The 20,956-nt window shown below is 25.3% G+C and overlaps 1 protein-coding gene across 1 annotated transcript in view; it reads right to left on the bottom strand.

Annotated features, from left to right (window-relative positions):
• The window catches only part of LOC100210120 (mucin-3B), a 48,468-nt gene that overhangs the window by 23,266 nt on the left and 4,246 nt on the right, over positions 1-20,956 (bottom strand). Inside the window, exons 2-15 of the mRNA XM_065809177.1 lie at positions 16,962-17,206; positions 15,965-16,139; positions 12,830-13,015; positions 11,972-12,269; positions 11,537-11,748; positions 10,224-10,660; positions 7,657-7,798; positions 5,583-6,128; positions 5,311-5,490; positions 5,140-5,233; positions 4,160-4,449; positions 3,913-4,041; positions 3,228-3,470; positions 2,652-3,137 (exon numbers count right to left, since the gene is read on the bottom strand). Coding sequence (XP_065665249.1) covers positions 2,652-3,137; positions 3,228-3,470; positions 3,913-4,041; positions 4,160-4,449; positions 5,140-5,233; positions 5,311-5,490; positions 5,583-6,128; positions 7,657-7,798; positions 10,224-10,660; positions 11,537-11,748; positions 11,972-12,269; positions 12,830-13,015; positions 15,965-16,139; positions 16,962-17,206 — 3,663 coding nt within the window. The remainder of the gene's footprint in view (positions 1-2,651; positions 3,138-3,227; positions 3,471-3,912; positions 4,042-4,159; positions 4,450-5,139; positions 5,234-5,310; positions 5,491-5,582; positions 6,129-7,656; positions 7,799-10,223; positions 10,661-11,536; positions 11,749-11,971; positions 12,270-12,829; positions 13,016-15,964; positions 16,140-16,961; positions 17,207-20,956) is intronic.

Consider the following 20,956-nt stretch of genomic DNA (forward strand, 5'->3'; position numbering starts at 1 on the left):
CTTATTTTCTTATAAACTATCTACTCCAGATATATATATATATATATATATATACCAATATATACAACTATACCAAAAATTGCTGGTGTCTAATGATTATTATGAAAGCAAATTTAATCTACAATTTTAAATCGCAAAAAAAAAAAAATAACAATAATTTGATTAACTTTCTAAAATTAAAACGCCAATTAAGGAGTGTAAAAATTTCTTATTTTACTCTTAATTTCTTATAAACTATCTACTCTAGCTTGAAGCAACTTAATACCAAAAATTGCTGGTACTTACTTTATATGCACTCTCAAAATAAAATTTAGAATCTCTAAAGAACATTTCAGAAGCATACCTTTCTGACTGCATTAAATGCAATAAGCTTTCTAACCTTCGAATCAACATTTTGCTTTTCAAGCAATTGATCTAAAAGTAAACATTGTTTAAGATATGTGTACATTGATTTCAATTGAATTCTCATCCATGCTTCAGGGGTCTGTAAATGCTAAATTTGTTTGATCAGTAACTAGTTTTTAAAGTACAAGAGCTGCTTTGACTAAGGTTATACATGATCAAACAGCCTGTTAGTAATTCAAAGAACCAAGTGCAACTCCATTATTGGCAAAATATAAGATTTTATATTTCATCAAGGTCTAACAGAGAGAAAGGCTTACATAACCTTTGTAACGTTGTTGCTAAGAGTTTTAATTTGTTTGAATATATACTGAGAGCTTTCTGATAATTAATGAAATTGAATCTAACCATTTTAAGCGCCCTTGCTTTCCCTGACACCATGGACCTAAAAACAGGGGTGTGTTTACTATTTGTGTGAAAGCAACACTTTTTAAGATAAATTGACTCTAAAATTCGCTTAATGCTTTCTCAAGTTTCTTTTACAAATTCAAAATTTGTCAAGGTTATCAGTTTCTTCAACTTGTTGTTCTTCACACACTTATTGCTTTTTTTTTGAATGTTGAATATATTCATACAGACTTATAGAAACCCACCGCCTCTACAGCCCTCAGAATTAGGGTCAACATTCGGCAATGCTGACCTAAGTGCCAACCTTAAAGTGTTTAAGTAGGAAAAAAATTGGTGACCTCTAACACTTTAACAAAAGGTTAGAGGTCACCTTTGTGTCAAATTTTTTTTGCTGACCTGAAGCCGACCTCTAACAGTTTGAGATCAGCAATTTATTGCTGACCTCATTTATCCTAATTCCTAGGGTTGCCTCTAATAATGTCTTATTTAGCCATATATACATCTAATTGAAGGTCATACTAGTCAAGGATGTATTCAAACAACCCAACCTAATTGCAAAAAAGACTGAGGGCTGAGCTCTTCCACTTTGTTTAATACCATTTAATACAACCAATTCCATTGTTGTAGAACTGTAAAAAAAATTTAAATGCTTTATCACATTGACTTAATTTTCAGACTAAACTTGATTCAATTGATTTACAATCTGTCCAAGTTTTTAAAAAAGTCTGTTTGCTTCAAAGCCATGAAGTAGACTAAAATATTCTGAATTCCAGAAACAAGATTGGAACAGTAACCCAGCACAGTACCTTTGTATTCACCATTCATTTGTATTTATAAAATTCGGCTTCACAAAATCATTAAACATCATCATTAAAAAAAAATTTCATTGCTTATGTGTTGCATATAATAACATACTTTGTCTGATTATTAATGTCCCATCATGGAGGAGTTCTAACTGCAAATTTGTGAAGCAGCATTTACTTCATGTGGTTTCTCTCAAGCAACAATAACTAGCAACTTAAACTATTATGAAAAAGTTTTTTATAAACTTGTCATTATATATAAATTATTTATAAACATGTCATTAAATGTTTTTCATAAACTTATCATTATATATATTATTAATTATCAGCTAATATAAATTTTAAATGTTAATCCACAGTTAAAGACATTTTCTCAAACATAAATACAAAAGATTAAAAAGCAACAACAAATAAATTACTATGGCAACTATGCTAATAAAAACATAAAAAGTTAATAATTTCGAAACTTTTAAACCTGATGTTAAAATACTTAAATTTTAAGTAATTAGTAAAATAACTTCTTATTAATATTAAACAATTACTAAAGATTACTTCTTATTAATTTTAAATAATCAGTAATAGATAAATTCTTGTTAACTTGAAATAATTTGTAACGATAACTTCTTGTTAATTTTTGAAACTGCTATAAAATAGTGGAGAGAGGGCTTTTAGGAGAAAAAAAATTGAGATTTTTTATCGAGGATGTTGTTGCTGAATAAAAGTTTCACAGTGTTTTATTTGAGGATGACACAACTGAATAAAAATTTAAAAAATCATAAAAATTAGCTGTCAATAGTTTTTTAATTTTCAATGTTGCTTGCAATGCAGATGCAACATTGAAAATAATCATTCTTTATTTTGTTAATTTGTAAGTTAAAAGAATGATATGAATCACAGATTCAATGATGGATATGACTTCATTTGACATGAAAACATAAAAGCACTTTTTAACATAAACAATATGTTGCTAAATATATCAGAGTTCTAATACAATTTAAATATTTTAATATTATAAAGAAAATTTTTGAATGAATTGTTTTGAACGAATTGTTGTTAGTAAAAAAAAATAACATTAAATATTATTAAAATATAAATTACCATTAACTTTCATAGCTAATTTGGTAACAACTTCCTCAGTTGATATTTTTATATGTAATGAATCTTTATCAGGCACAGCTCCAATACCAATAATGACAACCTCAATACCCATAGCATTTAATACTTGAGATTCTTTAATTACTCTTTCTTTTTCATTTTGTTGTTTATCGTCCGTAAAAACAATTAAAATATTTGAAATACCTTTTGAAGGAAATAATAGAGAAGCTAATTTCATAGTTTGGTCAACTTGACTTTCAGTTTCTGGAAGATTTAAATTATCAATTAATTCACTGAGTGTTTGACTTTTTTGTGAATCTGAAATATTTAATGGCACTGACATTGCAGTGGAAGATATCATTATTCCATAACGATAAAAATTTGTTGAAAGTTTAGCAATAATCTCTTTGCATAAATCTTTTTGAATCTGATCATGTTCACTTGATGAATCATCAAATAGAAAACCAACATTAAAGATTTTAGAAGATACTAGAAGTTCATAACAAATATATTAAGTAATATTTTCAATAAAGTATAGAAAAAGAATTAAAAAGTTAAAAAATTGTAAAAACATTTTACCAGAATCATTGAAGTCTGAAACTTCTTTATTTAATGTAAAATCTGATGAAGTTGTAACAGATGTAAATGAGTTGTGACTATTAATCAAAGGTAAATCAGAATCACCTGATAAAAGATTTGAATCTCTAGTAATAGACTCAGAAGTTAGAGAATAAGGGGTTGTTTGTAAAACAGAGTCTGATTTATCTGTTTGATTTTGTAGAATGTTTGGAACTGTTGTGAAGGAAGAATAACTTTCATTTACTATAAAAATGAAATACAAAAAGTATATAAAAAAATGCATAACTATCATCATCATCATCATCATCATCATCATCATCATCATCATCATCATCATCATCATCATCATCATCATCATCATCATCATCATCATCATCATCATCATCATCATCATCATCATCATCATCATCATCATCATCATCATCATCATCATCATCATCATCATCATCATCATCATCATCATCATCATCATCATCATCATCATCATCATCATCATCATCATCATCATCATCATCATCATCATCATCATCATCATCATCATCATCATCATCATCATCATCATCATCATCATCATCATCTTTATCATTATTATCATCAAGTTTAACATGAAAAAAATCTATTTTATATTGATTTCATGCTTTTATGACTTTTATAATCTATAAAAATCATATTTAATCATATTTACCATTAACCACACATGATCTTTCATCAATATTTAAACGATATCCAACTTTGCAGCTGCATAAATACTCATATGGTGAAGAGTTACATATGTGGTCACATCCACCATTTTGAACTGAACATTGATCAACCACTGATAAAAAAATAAATAAACAAAATAAAACTTTTTCTTCACTTATAACATTAAAAATAGTTTCTACTAAACTCTTTGAAGTATTTCATTTACATTGAAGTATTTTCATTTCACTTACAATTTGAAACAACAAAATCTTTAACAACAGTGTTTGTCATTCTATGGCACCACAAACCAACATAATTGTTTATCTGAGAATCATGTCCTTCTCCAGTCATGATAATTTCTTTAATAAAAACATCATTTATGTATATTTTAACTTTTGAGTTATCCACAACTGTCCTCAAATGTAACCATTCTGCATTTTTATAGCTGTACAACAACCTTGGACTTGTCTCAGAGCCATCAGAGCTTATATACAAGAACTGATTCACCCATAAAAAGTAACCCCATGATTTTGATACTGATCTGAAAAATAATTATTTATAAAATATTGTTAAATATTCTGATTTCAGAAGTTTAAACTTTTTACAAAGACAAATATTCTCTAAATTTTAAACATTAAAATTCACTTTGGTATTAAAAGTCTAAAAACATTTTTACTTATATATTTTTAGAAAAAAAGTGTGCGTGTGAGGGGGGGGGGCATATTTTCCTTCAAATAATAATTCCATGGTCCCCCAGTGTTGTCGGCCCTGATTTTTCATATAAACTTAATTACTTTCAAATAAACTTAATTATTTTTATAAAAACTTAATTAGTTTCATATAAACTTAATTATTTTTATATAAACTTAATTATTTTCATATAAACTTAATTATTTTTATGTAAACTTAATTTCATATAAACTTAATTATTTTTATTAAACTTGACAACTTTCATATTTATTAAAATTTTTAATTTTAAGCTTTTAAATATATTTTAAAAAACTTTGAAAGTTTAAACAGGTTTTGATAAAACACAATTATATTTTTAGAAACAATATGCAAGAAATTTATTCGAAATTTATTTGAAATTTATTGACATTACCTGACATACTTAATTTATTTGACATATTATTAATTTATTTATATTTATGACATATATATTATACTTAATTTATTTGACATTTATGACATAATTAATTCATACGAAATTTATTGACATTACTTGACATACTTAATGCTACTAGTACTGTCTAGTTTGTATTTAAAAATATGACCGCAAGAACCAAATCCTAATTCTCCAGTTGGTTGAATTTTAGATTCGATCACTAAAAACAAAAATCAATTAATATAAGTTATTTTACTGACCAATAAAAAAAATCCATAAAAACAAAAATATGTTTACCATATTTAGACCGATGAATAGGTCTTTTCCATATTCGAGCAGGTCCAAAGTGCCACACAGATTCAAGAACATCTGGAATAACAGCAGAAAAACTTTTGTCATAATTTTCTTTGAATTCTCCAAACACATCAATCCATTGAGTATCATATAAAGTTTTGGACAAAATTGTTGATAAAGGGGCTATAAATAATACCATCAAGAATAACAATAAGAAATTAATCATATATATATATATAACTAAAATTAAAAAAAATTAAATATAAATTACTAACCATACATAACTTTTTTTGAAAGATTTTCAACTAAATTCTCTTTTGATTTTTCATCAGTATCCGACAAAATAAAAACATTATCTGCACCTAACAAACGCATTTTTTTATAATCTAAGTTTTGACCAAGGCCTAAAACTAATATAGAAATATCAACTTTTTTAAATTCGATAGTTTCACTTGTTATATCTTGATCATTATCCATTATTGTATTTGTAAAAATAATAAGTACTTTTGGTACATCTGCTCTTGCCCCAAATCCTTTCCTGAAAAAGTTAAGTCTTGATTCTCTCATAGCTAACAACAAATCACTATTCCCAGCTCTTAATTCAATGCCATTTATTGCATTTATATATTCTTTATTTGTAAATGTATCAGCAAATGTAAAAGGTACATAAGAACTATTTTGTGATACCATTGCACCAAACTTTACTTCACTTTTGAATAACTTCACAAACATAATGGCTAAATCTTTTTGTACCGTTCCAAGTGAACCATCAAAAATAAAAAATATATCAAAAGCCTTTGAAAAGCCATCAGAATATAAAGCTAAAAAAAAAAAAATATATATTGATACTTATTAAAAGTTTCAAAAATCATTATAAATTTAAATCTATAAATAAACAAAAAACATATGCAGCTTTTATAGGTTTTGAAAACCAATATACAGCAGCCATAATTTATAAGCAAAAAATTATAATTTTTATATTTTTTTATTTCGATCTTATAAGTTAATAGGGCAGTTATAATTTGCTAAAGCATGCAACTTGCAACAGCTGCATTTAAGTTGCTTCAGATTTTCTCTAAATATTTTAAGTTGCACCACAAAACTTTTGTTAATTTCACAAAAATAATAAACTTCACTTTTTCATCTAATTTTGTAGTTAATAGGTACATATATTTGTATCAAACACATATCATCAAAACATATCATAAATATTTCCATAAATATTTCCATAAATATTTCCATAAATATTTTATATATTCACAACAGAAAATAATTTAGAGCAAATTTTAAAAGCACACAAAAGCTTTGTTTGAAAGAGTTGTGTGTTATTTAAATCTTTTTAAATGCTGATGTTTCATCACCAAAAATTTGCCACAGCTAAGCAGCTATCTTTTTAAATAGTTCATAATTAATTAAAAAAAGAAAATTTATTACCATGTGTTTTATATGTTTATTTGGTATAGTAGTTATATGAGATAATGGAGAGATAATGACTTAGTATTCCACACTTTTAATTATTGGCAATCCAATAGTTTAATAACTTAGTAATCCATAATTTTAAATAATGGTAATCCAGTAGATTAATGACTTAGTATTCCATACTTTTAATTGTTGGCAATGCAGTAGTTTAATGTTCTGTGAAATAAGTCAATATAATGATAATTATAATGTGATGTGCTTCAGAAAAATTGTAGCTAGTCAAGTTACAGAGTATTACAATATCAGAGCATCATACTGTGCAATAAATCTTTTAATATGGATAGTAGAAAGATAATCAGCATAGGTCAGGCTTCACTTCTGATACAGATAAGGGGGTGAAATGATCAGAAATAATAAAAAAAGCACTTAAAAGATTTTTATTGAGCAGAATGTTTTTTGATTCTTGATGCAGCTCCATTTTCTAATTAATAAACTATTTTGTCAATTAATTTTGTCAATCAATCAACTTTGTCATCAATCAACTTGTATAAAATTTATTATTTATAACGAATAAAATGTGCTTTACCTGAACTTTTTTCGAACTTGATTATAGTAATTATTCCTTGAATTTAATAATAGTAATTTTTTTTTCGAACTTAATAATAATATTTTTTTTTGGAAACTTGTAAAAACATATGAGATAAAAGAAAACTCACTATAATTTATGTCAAATTTACAATACTATATGTCAAATTCATTATAATTAATTTTTCAGGTTGCATTGAGCAAAAAATGTCCTCTAATGGATAACTTACTAATACTATAATTTTATGATGCATAATAAATGAAATGCCAAGACCTTGGAACTCACCAACCTCCCCTCACCCTTCTTTAATGTTTAATCAAATTATTACAAATATAGTGAGTTACCTGCTTGATTGCATGCTTTTTCTGCAATTGATTCTGTTAGAAATTCTGTATCTTTTGAAATTTGAAAAAAATTATTAGGTTCACGGAGAAGCTTATTAATAGTAGCATAATTTATATCACCATCGTATGCAATGACAAATATCTAAAAAGATTTTTATAACTATTTATAAATAAAAATTTACAAAGCTGATATGCAACTATTTACAAAGCTGATATACAACTATTTACAAAGCTGATATACAACTATTTACAAAGCTGATATACAACTATTTACAAAGCTGATATACAACTATTTACAAAGCTGATATACAACTATTTACAAAGCTGATATGCAACTATTTACAAAGCTGATATGCAACTATTTACAAAGCTGATATGCAACTATTTACAAAGCTGATATGCAACTATTTACAAAGCTGATATGCAACTATTTACAAAGCTGATATGCAACTATTTACAAAGCTGATATACAACTATTTACAAAGCTGATATACAACTATTTACAAAGCTGATATACAACTATTTACAAAGCTGATATGCAACTATTTACAAAGCTGATATGCAACTATTTACAAAGCTGATATGCAACTATTTACAAAGCTGATATGCAACTATTTACAAAGCTGATATGCAACTATTTACAAAGCTGATATGCAACTATTTACAAAGCTGGTATGCAACTATTTACAAAGCTGATATGCAACTATTTACAAAGCTGATATGCAACTATTTACAAAGCTGATATGCAACTATTTACAAAGCTGATATGCAACTATTTACAAAGCTGATATGCAACTATTTACAAAGCTGGTATGCAACTATTTACAAAGCTGATATGCAACTATTTACAAAGCTGATATGCAACTATTTACAAAGCTGATATGCAACTATTTACAAAGCTGATATGCAACTATTTACAAAGCTGATATGCCACTATTTACAAAGCTGGTATGCAACTATTTACAAAGCTGATATGCAACTATTTACAAAGCTGATATGCAACTATTTACAAAGCTGATATGCAACTATTTACAAACCTGATATGCAACTATTTACAAAGCTGATATGCAACTATTTACAAAGCTGATATGCAACTATTTACAAAGCTGATATGCAACTATTTACAAAGCTGATATGCAACTATTTACAAAGCTGGTATGCAACTATTTACAAAGCTGATATGCAACTATTTACAAAGCTGATATGCAACTATTTACAAAGCTGATATGCAACTATTTACAAAGCTGATATGCAACTATTTACAAAGCTGATATGCAACTATTTACAAAGCTGGTATGCAACTATTTACAAAGCTGATATGCAACTATTTACAAAGCTGATATGCAACTATTTACAAAGCTGATATGCAACTATTTACAAACCTGATATGCAACTATTTACAAAGCTGATATGCAACTATTTACAAAGCTGATATGCAACTATTTACAAAGCTGATATGCAACTATTTACAAAGCTGATATGCAACTATTTACAAAGCTGATATGCAACTATTTACAAAGCTGATATGCAACTATTTACAAAGCTGATATGCAACTATTTACAAAGCTGATATGCAACTATTTACAAAGCTGATATACAACTATTTACAAAGCTGATATACAACTATTTACAAAGCTGATATACAACTATTTACAAAGCTGATATACAACTATTTACAAAGCTGATATGCAACTATTTACAAAGCTGATATGCAACTATTTACAAAGCTGATATACAACTATTTACAAAGCTGATATGCAACTATTTACAAAGCTGATATGCAACTATTTACAAAGCTGATATACAACTATTTACAAAGCTGATATGCAACTATTTACAAAGCTGCTAGTATTAACAGGATTGTGAACATAGATTCAATAAAATCAGTTGAGTGTAAATACAGTTATACATAAAATATTATTAAAAAAATAATAATTTCCTTCATTATTCAAAACAATTTTAAAATTTTATTTATAGAATAAAATCTAAATATGCACACATTTAAAACATTATCTAGTTAAATATACTAATAGAAGACAATTTTTTTTTTTTTTCTCTATATGTAAAAATCTGTGCAATTTATTTTTCTATATATGCTATTTATAAAAGGTTTTTACAGATATTCTATTTATGAAAAATTTTAATAAAAAGAATAATAATCTTAAAAGTATTATTATTTGTTTTAACAAATTTTACTTTATTTTGTTAAAAAATAACCAATGACACTTAAAATCTTGAAATAAATTTTTTATTAAATTTTGAAAAGCAAATAAAATAATTCAAATCATTTTGCTAAATTTTACAACTGATAAGTGTTACAAGAAATCATGGAAAATTATTTTTATATATTTATATCTATATTATTTAATATACCTAATAATACTTGTACCTCTTGGTAATGTTTAAAATACAAAGAAAAATATATATTTTTGGCTATATTTGAAACTTAAATAAAAAAAGTATATATAAATAAATATAATATATATATATATATATATATATATATATATATATATATATATATATATATATATTGCTTTATATCAAATTTTAAAAAAATTGCATACCTTAACTCCTAAATTAGATATCTGATCAACAATTTTTTCAAAACTACCTCCAACTTGAAAACCATCTGTAAAAATAAATAAGACTTTAGCCACTAAGTTTCGTGATTCATTTGACTTGATTAGTTTATTAAGAACTTCAGTAAGTGCAGCATTCATGTCTATTAGACCTTTTGGTCCAGGAATTTCATCTAATGCTTGATTGAACATTCCATTATCAAAATAGCTATTAAAGTTAATGACACTGGATCCATAGCTATTAAATGATAAAACAGCTGCATGACTTCCATGTTCGCTAATTTGAAACTCTGCTACAATTCTTTTTAAAACTTTTAATAAATCTATATAATGCTTTGACATACTTCCAGATGTATCAACAAGAAACATCAGATCAATAACTGATTTACATTCATTTGTATCAAACAAGTTTGTTCTTGCAACTAAAGTAAGATTTTGAAAAATATACTATAAAGTAAAATATTAATAAAAATTTAAAGATTTGAAATAATAAAAATATAAATAACTTAATCACATTTGCTACAACAATTATATTTGTTTTACACATAAACATACTTATATACATGAATATAGATATATGAGATAAAATATGTATATACAAATAAATATAGATAAACATGGATTAGTTATATATAAAAAAGAAAAAGAAAAAAGAGTCAGATTGATAGCATATAAACTTCAGACCTTATATACGTAGCAAAATAATATATTTGAATACTTTGCAATATTAAAAATCTATAATTATTTTCAACACAACACAAGTTATTGCATAACTTGAATACTTTTTAAATATTTTTAATTTACAATGTTTTCTTGATTTCAAACTTTTGTCTTAGCATTGTTTAGATTTTTGTAATTGCAATTCTAAATAATTGGTAATACAAAAAATCAAAAAATCCAAATCAAAAATGTGGGAAGTTTTTAAAAATAGATGAAAACAGAATAAAATTTAAAACATGCATAATCTATTTCAACAATGCTTTAATATTTAAAAAAAGAAAGTGCAAAATTAGTTAATAAAAAAGTAAAAATTAAAACTATGTAGTAATAAGAAAGTTATTAATTACAAGTAATTAAATTAATTACAAGTAATTAAATTAATTACAAGTAATTAAATTAATTACAAGTAATTAAATTAATTACAAGTAATTAAATTAATTACAAGATTTAATTTTTAAATTTGAAAATTATATTATTGTCGAAAAACATTAACAATTAAACTGTTCCAGAGTTCATACATTTTGTACATTTTTTGCTACTAGTAAAAAAGATTTCCAAAAAAATAAAATAATAATTACTAATGCCATCGTATATCTTTCCAACAACTTCCATTCTAGTGTTAGCATCATTAACTTGATTGAAAAGTTTTCCCCCATTAAAAATCATTGCTTCTTTTGATGGACCATCTAATGCTGTAATTATAAAAACAACAATACCAGCAGATTTAAAAGCATTAAGTTCATCCTTAACGGTTTCCTTATCCAAAGATCCCCAAAAGATTACCAAGATTCTAAAAATAATCATTAAAGCTCAACCTTTACAACCTTAACACAGAATTAAATAAAATTAAATAGTATGATAACATTCAATAAGCCTGTTTTTCATTGTTCAAATATTTTTATTAACTTTAATAATTTAATTAATTTATAAATTATTAAATTTATTATCAAAAACTTTGTTGTTTCCACAATAAATTATTTATTATAACTATAACTTTTAATGAAAAAACTTACTTTTTGAGATCATCATTCATTTGACCCAAAAATGATTTATGCACTGAGCTAAGCAGTTCTTTAAAGCTATCATGATGTATTTGTAAAAAGCTATTTTTTTGAAATTCACTAAAATATTTATTGAACCTCGAATTACCATCATAGAAACCATATGAAAACAAATCTTGCTTTTCAAATGCAAACTTAGAATAAATATATTTTACAAAATTAACTTGGTTTTCCAGATATTTTTCACTACCTTTTAAACCAGTGGTTCGGTCAACCACAAATCCAATGCTAAACTTAGATAGCTTTTCGCCTATATAAAAAATTTGAACAATCAGAAAATTGATATGATCTTTAATAAGAGTTATAAAAAAATAATTTTTTTTTTTTCTGTATTTTTTATTTTAAAAATAAAATTAATATAAATCAATGTATCAAAATAAGTTGGTCAAGAAACCTCCTCGAAGGCTAATTATCAAACAAATAACTTTTTTTTCAATAAAAAATTATTTAAATAAATATTTTTGAAATAAAAAACCAATAGTCTGAGTACACAATCACACAGTATATACTTCAAGTACACTATCACAGTATAGGGTACACTTTATAAATTGCTTAATCACAGCATACTTTGTCTTTTAAACAACCTCATATAATTGTATTTATGCTATGTGAAAAGATTTTTTAATAATTGTTGAAGCTATTTTTTTTAAACATTTTTTTGTATCAAAAAATCCTATAAATTAAATGTATAAATTAATAACTATAATAAATTTATATATATATATTTATATAAATATATATATATATATATATAAACTTCATATATTATAACATAAAAAGTTTTAATATTGTTACTTTTCTTTAACTCACCCATTTTCCATATAAAACTATTGCAAATACTTTGTGAAATATCTGCATCAAAAGAAATTTGTTCATGTGGTTGAAATATATGTTGTACTTCTTTATTCTGTAAATCATTGAGATCTTTACCAATCAAGTTTTCTAAGTTATTCATGTTAAAATCTGTACCAACCACAACAATGTAAGGTATAATACCTAAAATCAAAGTTCAATTTACAATTAAAATAGCAGAAAATGCTATAGCAGAATATTTCATATCATCATCCAGAACATTTCATATTATCATCCATATTTGATGAGGCTACCTTTTTATTTCTTTGTCACAATTCATTTTAAAAAGATTAAAATTCTTGTAATGACACATTTTATAAATTTTTGAAAATTTTGTTTTTGTTAAACAGAAAAAAAAAAGCATTAAACACTCAAAAGTTTTTATGTTATTATTTGACCTTATTTTTGTTTTAATTTCTAATCTTTTTTGGCATGAATTTAAAGGAATAAAAGCAAGTTTTCTCATACAACACAACACATACATCACCTATTATTTTAGGTATTTAAGTATTTTAGGGATAGGTGCAATACATTGTACATCAAAGATTATAACATCAAAGATTATAGAACTCATAACATCGAAGATTAAAGTCTTTGGCGTCTTCAAACTATGTGAGAACATTCAAATCATCAAGTTTGAGTTTGTGAGTTTGAAATGTGTATGTCCTTCGCAGCCAAACATCTAACGATTGCAGCTGATTGGTTTTTAGCAATCAGCTTCAGCTTCAACTTGAAGCAAAAGCTGATCAGATTTCAGCCTTTAGCAAGGACTTGTGATAAGTATAAATTAAAAAAAATATTTTCTTATTTTTAAAATCTATTTATGCATTCAATATAAATAAAACGATAGAATATCATTCTAGATTTATTGACAACAAATAAAAATATAATAAATAATATAAATAAATAAACATCATGAGATATTTTTCTATTGGTTGATAATTATGCATATGCTCACAAAACGCATGATTATTTAATATGTTAGCAGCACACAGGGTTGGCAAAAACCCAGGTTTTTTAAAAAAACCTAGCCCAGTGGGTTTTTTTGTTGATATTTTTAGGCTTTTTAAGGTAACTTTGGTTTTTTTTTGGGTTTTATTTTTATTTTATAATTAACTTTTTTTAATATTATTGAAAATTAGTATAATTTTCTACATTAACTTTATTTAAAATACATTTTATATGTTATTTAATAATTTATAAAAAGTATTTTTCAAATAATTTTCAAAAAGATTTAAAAAAAAAAAATTAGAAACTGTAATAGAAAAAATTTCACATTAAACCTATATGTATTAAGGAAGTGGGAGAAAGAAGGCTTGAGAATAGAAGGAAGTAACTGAAGTTGAAAACAGTACAAAGATTTTTTGTGACTATTTTCATGTTTTCTGTAGCAACAAAATGAAACAAGTAAAGCTCCATTTAAAACATTGCCAAAAGAAATTTAAGTTTTTACACAATTTTTATTACAAAACATACAAATCTGTCAAAATATTTGAATAAAAATTGTGATAATGTATTTCCCAATAATGATTTAACTATTCTGCTCTGATAGCTGGACCATCATCTCAAGTTGGAACAAGTTCTTTGGCATCTGTTCTATAAGTTTGTCAACACCTTGTAAGGACCAACAGCTGATGTCATCATACACAATATCAACTAATATGGAACAGACAGAAAATATTGATTTAAAAATAGCATAATTTTTATTCATTGCAAATGTATTATTTAAAACTTCTGAAAATCAAGAATTTATAGACATGATCAATACATTGAGACCAGGATATAATCCACCTAATGCTTGGAAGAGAGTTCATAGAAAAATTTACAATGAAGTAAAATGATAGATCAACTTATCCAAGAAGAGAAAACAATAATTATAATCACTAAGCATAACTGATTGTGCATCAAATATAAAAGTATTGTTCAGAACTCCTTTGTAATGCCATTAAATATCTTAAAGAACATACAACAAACAAGTATTTGCTTTGGCAACAAATAATGAAAATAAAATGAAAAAAATGAGGGATCAAAGACAAAATCTTTTAACATATGGTGTTATGCACATTATTTAAACCTTTTAGAAGTAACACACCAGATCCATCACATCCAGATGTCATCAAACACCTGATTAAAGTGCAAAATATTGCAATACACATAAAGCTAACAGTCTTTAAACCCAACTCAAAATATTTGGTTTTTCAATAAAGTATTTAATTTTTTTAAATTAAAGTTTTTATTGCAAAACAAGACTTTTTAGACGGGAAATTTTATAAAAATAAATTCATTATGTTGATTAAATAAACAAAAATAAAAAAAATTTTAAATGCAAAGTGACTGCTGTCATTTATCAGAATGTGTTGAGCTCTCACTTTTGAAAAAACCTTAAACTAAATCATTAATACACAGCTTTCAAGAATAGATGTATTTACACTATGACTCCTATCCCTCATCATACATGACCAATCCTTGCTTTATGGGTAAAAATGAGTTTTTTGTTAATTTTCAAAGCAATATGCTTATCAAAAAAAAATTTTTTAATGTTTCATAGGTAAAAAATTGACGATTGAAAATGAGGCAGAAGAATAGCATCACAATCATTATCCTGATTTTGTACCTGAATTGATTTTGCTAAACATCAATATAATTGGATCGTTTAACATTCCTACAAGGATGTTATTTGGTCAAATTATATCAACAATATTGTGCAGTGATTGGTGGTCTATTATTACCCAGAAAAAATCTGTTCAGAAAAAATTTCCTACAAGATTTTTCAATTTTATTGAATGAATCTTTTAATCTATTTGGTTTCTAAAAATATCATTGTGAAAAATTTTTTTATTAAAAGTAACATTGTGTTTGAATTGAAACTTTCGTTTAAAAAACTTTTCGTCTTAGCTAGATACTATAACATGCTTATGTTTTTAGAAATGTTGGATATAATAGTTCATAAAATGATAAAATCTCTCTCAAAAAACAAAAACAAATTGCCTGGGTTTTATTGGGTTTTTTTAAGCGAGTTTTATTAGGTTTTTTTGAGTGAGTTTTTATTGCCAACACAAACATTAGTAAATATCTATTATACTAACATACTACCTTTCAACATAAGTCTTTTCATAACAGTTGTTGGATAAGTATAACTATCATGATGATGACCATCAGTTAACAGAATTAAAACAGGTAATGCTCCTTTCCTTGATCCTGTAATAAATGAGTTCTCTGCTTCAAGAAGTGAAGCATCAATTCGACTTGATTCATAGGTATGTTCTAGCTTTAAATATTAATAAACAAAACATTAAAAAGTTAACTTTTAAAAATTAAAAATATCTTAAACATCAACAATGTAGATTACATAATAACATCATAAAAATTAATATTAATTTATTATTATTAAATCAGCGTAATGTTTTATGACATCATAAAATAAACATCAACATTACAAAATATCTTATGGAGTCATAAAATAGTGCAAATCAACTGATGTTGTTAGGTATGGCATTGATCAACAGTAGGGATTAAACGATGTTGTTAGGTATGAAGTTAATCAATGGTGCAGTCAAATAATGTTTTATGAAGTTTATCATTGATAAGCAATCAGTATGATGTTATTAGGTTTAATTAATGGTGCAGATTAACTGATGTTGTTTGGTACGGTTTCAGTAAATGATCACAGAGGTATATGCATGCTTTTCCATAACTGGAACAAATATTTTGCAAATCTTCAGGCAGAGAAAGGTTTCTTATTTGTTTCTTTATTATTTATTATAACTTATTTTAAATATTAAATAATAAAAAGTTTATTTAAAAATAAAGAAATAATAAGTTAAAATCATTAGGGCCTAAACACTGAACTGCTAAGCAAAATGATTAATAAAAATGTAATTAAGAGTTGTCACTTACAGAAACCAAACATTAATTATCATGATGAAGATTATGTTAATGATGATGATGATGATGATGACAATGATGATGTTAATGATGATGACCATGGTCATGATCATGATGATGATCATGGTTTGCACAAATATTTTGTACAAATATCTGGTAAAATATCAAATAACTTCAAATACCAAAATATCTTATACAAACATACCTTATACAGATTATTTTCGAATGATAAAGTATTATCATGGGCATTGAGTGGAATTTGAATTTTTGGATTTGCTTCTACAATCACAACGCTAGCATGTAAGCCTGTTTTTGATATTCCACCAGCAGCTTCAATGATACTAATTACATAACCTATTTGATTATTAAACTCTGAAGAAATCCTTTCTGAACCATCCAAAACAAAAACAATGTCAACAGGAAAGTTACATTTTTTAGATAAAGAAAATCCTAGAAATAAAATTAACTAATAATATCATTTTTATAATAACCATTTTAATTTAACAAAAGTTTAAAAAAAAAAAAAAAAAATTTAAATAAAAAAAGTACATTTTATTATACTGTTAGACCCAGATCCTTGAAAATGTAGAAACTTTCAACAGTTTTTTAATATTAAGTAGATATTTGTATATATGTATAGACATATGTACATATACATGCACATGTCTTAAGTATTTATGGTATTTAAATCAAGTCAAAATTAAAAATTTTATCATATTGATTTGAAGAAAATTAATGATTTGAAGAAAATGAAGAAAAAAATGCAAAAGCCATTAAAAATGAAAAATTTATCTGAGTGCAAACAGGCCTCTGTTGAGTCCTTTAAATACCTTAAACATCAGAGTTTCATTTTCAAAATACAAATACAAGTATTTGTATTTCAGAAAAAGTAAAAATATTTTTAACTTATTTTTTAATTTACTTAGTTAATAACAAAAAATTATCTTTAGCTTTACTTAATACTTTTTATTTTTTTATTTTATTTTTATTATTTTTTATTGCGTTTATCAACATTATTTATTACTTAAATCTTTAATTATCTAATTTTTGTTCATTCTATTAAATAATAAATTTGCTTCTAATTTTAAGGAAAAACATGAAGAAAATTGTACATATCTCAAAAAAATTTCTACTTAAAAAAAAAAGTTGTTACTTATATTGTTACCACATTTTATGAGAAAAATGTTTCTTTGACTAGTTTTTGTTGTCTTTTTTTTTATTTTTAAAATAATATTGAAGAGTAATTAATTTATACAATTGAAGAAGAATTACTGAAGTTATTTGATGAACAGTTAAAAAACTTGTAAGAGAAAACTGATAAAATTAAGTTGAAAAATAAAAACCAGTCTAATATATATCATTAAAAAAAACTTTAAAACTATTTTTGTGTTAAAAATGAAAAAGATAATTTGTTACAAATAAAAAAGACGGATTCTCTTGGGGAAGCTACTCTTTTACCATATGGCTGTATACAAGTAAACATGGTAAACATTTGGCAACAAAGATGGCTGACAGTGAATGTTAATGTGCTACAATCTTCTCTAATTTTTCAATATTTTTTCAACAATTCGATACGCCACAAATAAGGTTTCAAAAGGTAAATAGCTTTTATTTTAATATTAGATGATTACATATCAAAAAAGATATACTTGATTTAAATTAAAAGTTATTGTCTGTTTACTGTCCATCTGTACTCAGTTATAAGGGTGGTCAAATAATGGAGTAGAGTGGTAAATTACTTAGTAACTCCTTTGTTTATCTAAACTCAACGTAATATGTATGTTTCATGTTTTATAACTTAAAAATAGTCATGACTTGTTAGATGACCATTTTTCATATTTTTCATTTTTAATATTACAAAAAAGCTGAAATGGAAAGAAGAGAAAATGAAAAAAAATGAGATGGAAAAAAAAAAAAAAAAAAGGAAGCGAAAAATCAAGAAACAGAAATGGTATGAACATTCAGACTCCTGAGCTAAGCAGTCATGAAGATTCTTACTGCTATTTAGATTCTTCAGATTAAGATACAATTACTCTGGAAAATTTTGTCATTGTAGATAAAGGGAGTTATTTTCAGGGAAAATAGTGCAAGTTGTGGTTGATGGCTGTGAGAAACAATGGATAAGAGTGGCATATTTTCTCATCAGTGGTCAGATTAGGAAGATAAGCTTGTATATATAAAGGAACAAATACAAAATAAAATTTGCTATCTAAACTTGTGTTCTTGGTGTGGGTCATACCTTTACCAGAAATAAATGCTTATTCATCATTTGAATTGTCAAACCAAATTTTTTTTTCAATTCAAATCAATTCAAAAATATTCAATATGTCTTTGCAATGTTATATTCACTCAAATAAAAAAAAAATATCACTGCTTTTCTTTTTCTCACATAGAACATATGGTCAAATAATAAAGCAAAGGATGGTCAAATAGAACTTTTTTTTTTCTCACATAGAACATATGGTCAATTAATAAAGCAAAGGATGGTTAAATAAAAACTTCTTTTAGAGGCATTTGTTAACATAAAATCATGCCTTAAAAAAACAGCTACAAAAACATGAAAAGATGGTACTGTAAATTATTGCTTAACAATGTGCAAGAAGAAATTAGGGTAAGATGTTTAAACTATTAAAACTATATGATTGGCAAACAATCTTTAACATAAAGATATTACTATATTTAAAGATATTTTAAAGATACAACTAGTATTACTAGCTAATTAACTATTTGTAAATAGCTTTGAATGTTTGAAAATTTGAAGCTTTGAAGCTTTGAAAATTTAGAGATACCTGATTAATAAAACAATGGTCTCGGTAAGATTATTAGTTAAAACAGTCCATCATGTGAGTCTACACATAGTTTTCATAGAGTTTTAAAAGATTATACTGAGATACTTAGCAATTTAAGTTTATAATTGTTATTCAAAGTACTCTTTTTTTTTCTTTAAGAACTGATAATACAGGTTACTTTTTTAAGGTGACTATTTGGTCACTATTATAACCATAGCTTATAAATATCCCCTGGTTCAATTATTTGTTTTTTAAATTTTTATTAGTAATAAAGTAGTTTTTTTAAGTTACCAATGTTTTGGCTTATAAGAAAATGTTAAAACTAAAAAGAAAAAACAAAAGATTTTGTAAAAATATTTATTGTTTTAAAGGGAGCATCTTACTCCAATCCACACTAAACAAATAATAAGTATGTAATAAAACATTAGTATTATAATAACTTTATCAAACACCTAGTTACACTTTAAAGATAAAAGATTATGAGTTATTTGACTTCGAAGTATTTCTTCAGGAGTTTCTTTGAAAGTGTTTTGTTTTTTGTTCTTTAATATTTAACCTTTTCATAGAACATTTCAAAGTACTTTTAATGTTTTTTGAGATTTTACTCAATGGACACCGCTCACAATAAAGTGTTGTTCTGTAGGATTGTTCGGTTGAGGTCCAATAATAACAAAAGTTATTTTTTTGCTCAAATAGCAAATTTAATTTTTTCTGGTATATACAACTTTAAATCTTTAATTTTAAAGAATCTTTCTACCTTTAGCAATATTACAAGAAGTTGAAAAGCAATTTTAATGCCTTTTTTTCATATCTGTCTAGCTTTTGGATTTATACATTATTGACAATAATGTATCTATGCAAAAGCTAGGCAGGTCAGGATCTTTGCAAAAATACTAATATTATTTTTCCGAAGCTCCAGACCGTCGATGTAATGTGAGTATTACTTGCTCAAGATTCGATATGAATAATTGATTTGGGCAAATTAGATTTTAAATTAAATAAGGGTTTAGGCTGCTCGGAAATTAGATTCTTTTGCATCAATGTTTCCTCAATTAACTGAAGTGTTCCGCACCCTATGTAAAATATAGGTGTATAAGTCTGCTGTGAATTATTATTATGTCATAAAAAAAATCAGTGTATTTGTCATAATTTATGACAAAACACTGATTTTGTTTAAAGGTTTTCAGCTAAAGTTAATTTAAGCTTAGATTTTTTTAATCCACCCTTTTCAGTATAGTAGGTTCAGTATAAAGAAACCGTTGAAATTAAAAATCAAATAAAAATTCTTTTTAAATTGTTTTCAAGGAGAATTCTAAACTATACATGGCCGTATCTTTTGAGCGCCAAAATTTATTTTTATTAGAATATTAGATTTATTAGAAATGAAAATTTAATTGTTAAGCGCTAAATT

Source organism: Hydra vulgaris, chromosome 11, assembly GCF_038396675.1.
Source record: "Hydra vulgaris chromosome 11, alternate assembly HydraT2T_AEP".
NCBI lineage: Eukaryota > Metazoa > Cnidaria > Hydrozoa > Anthoathecata > Hydridae > Hydra > Hydra vulgaris.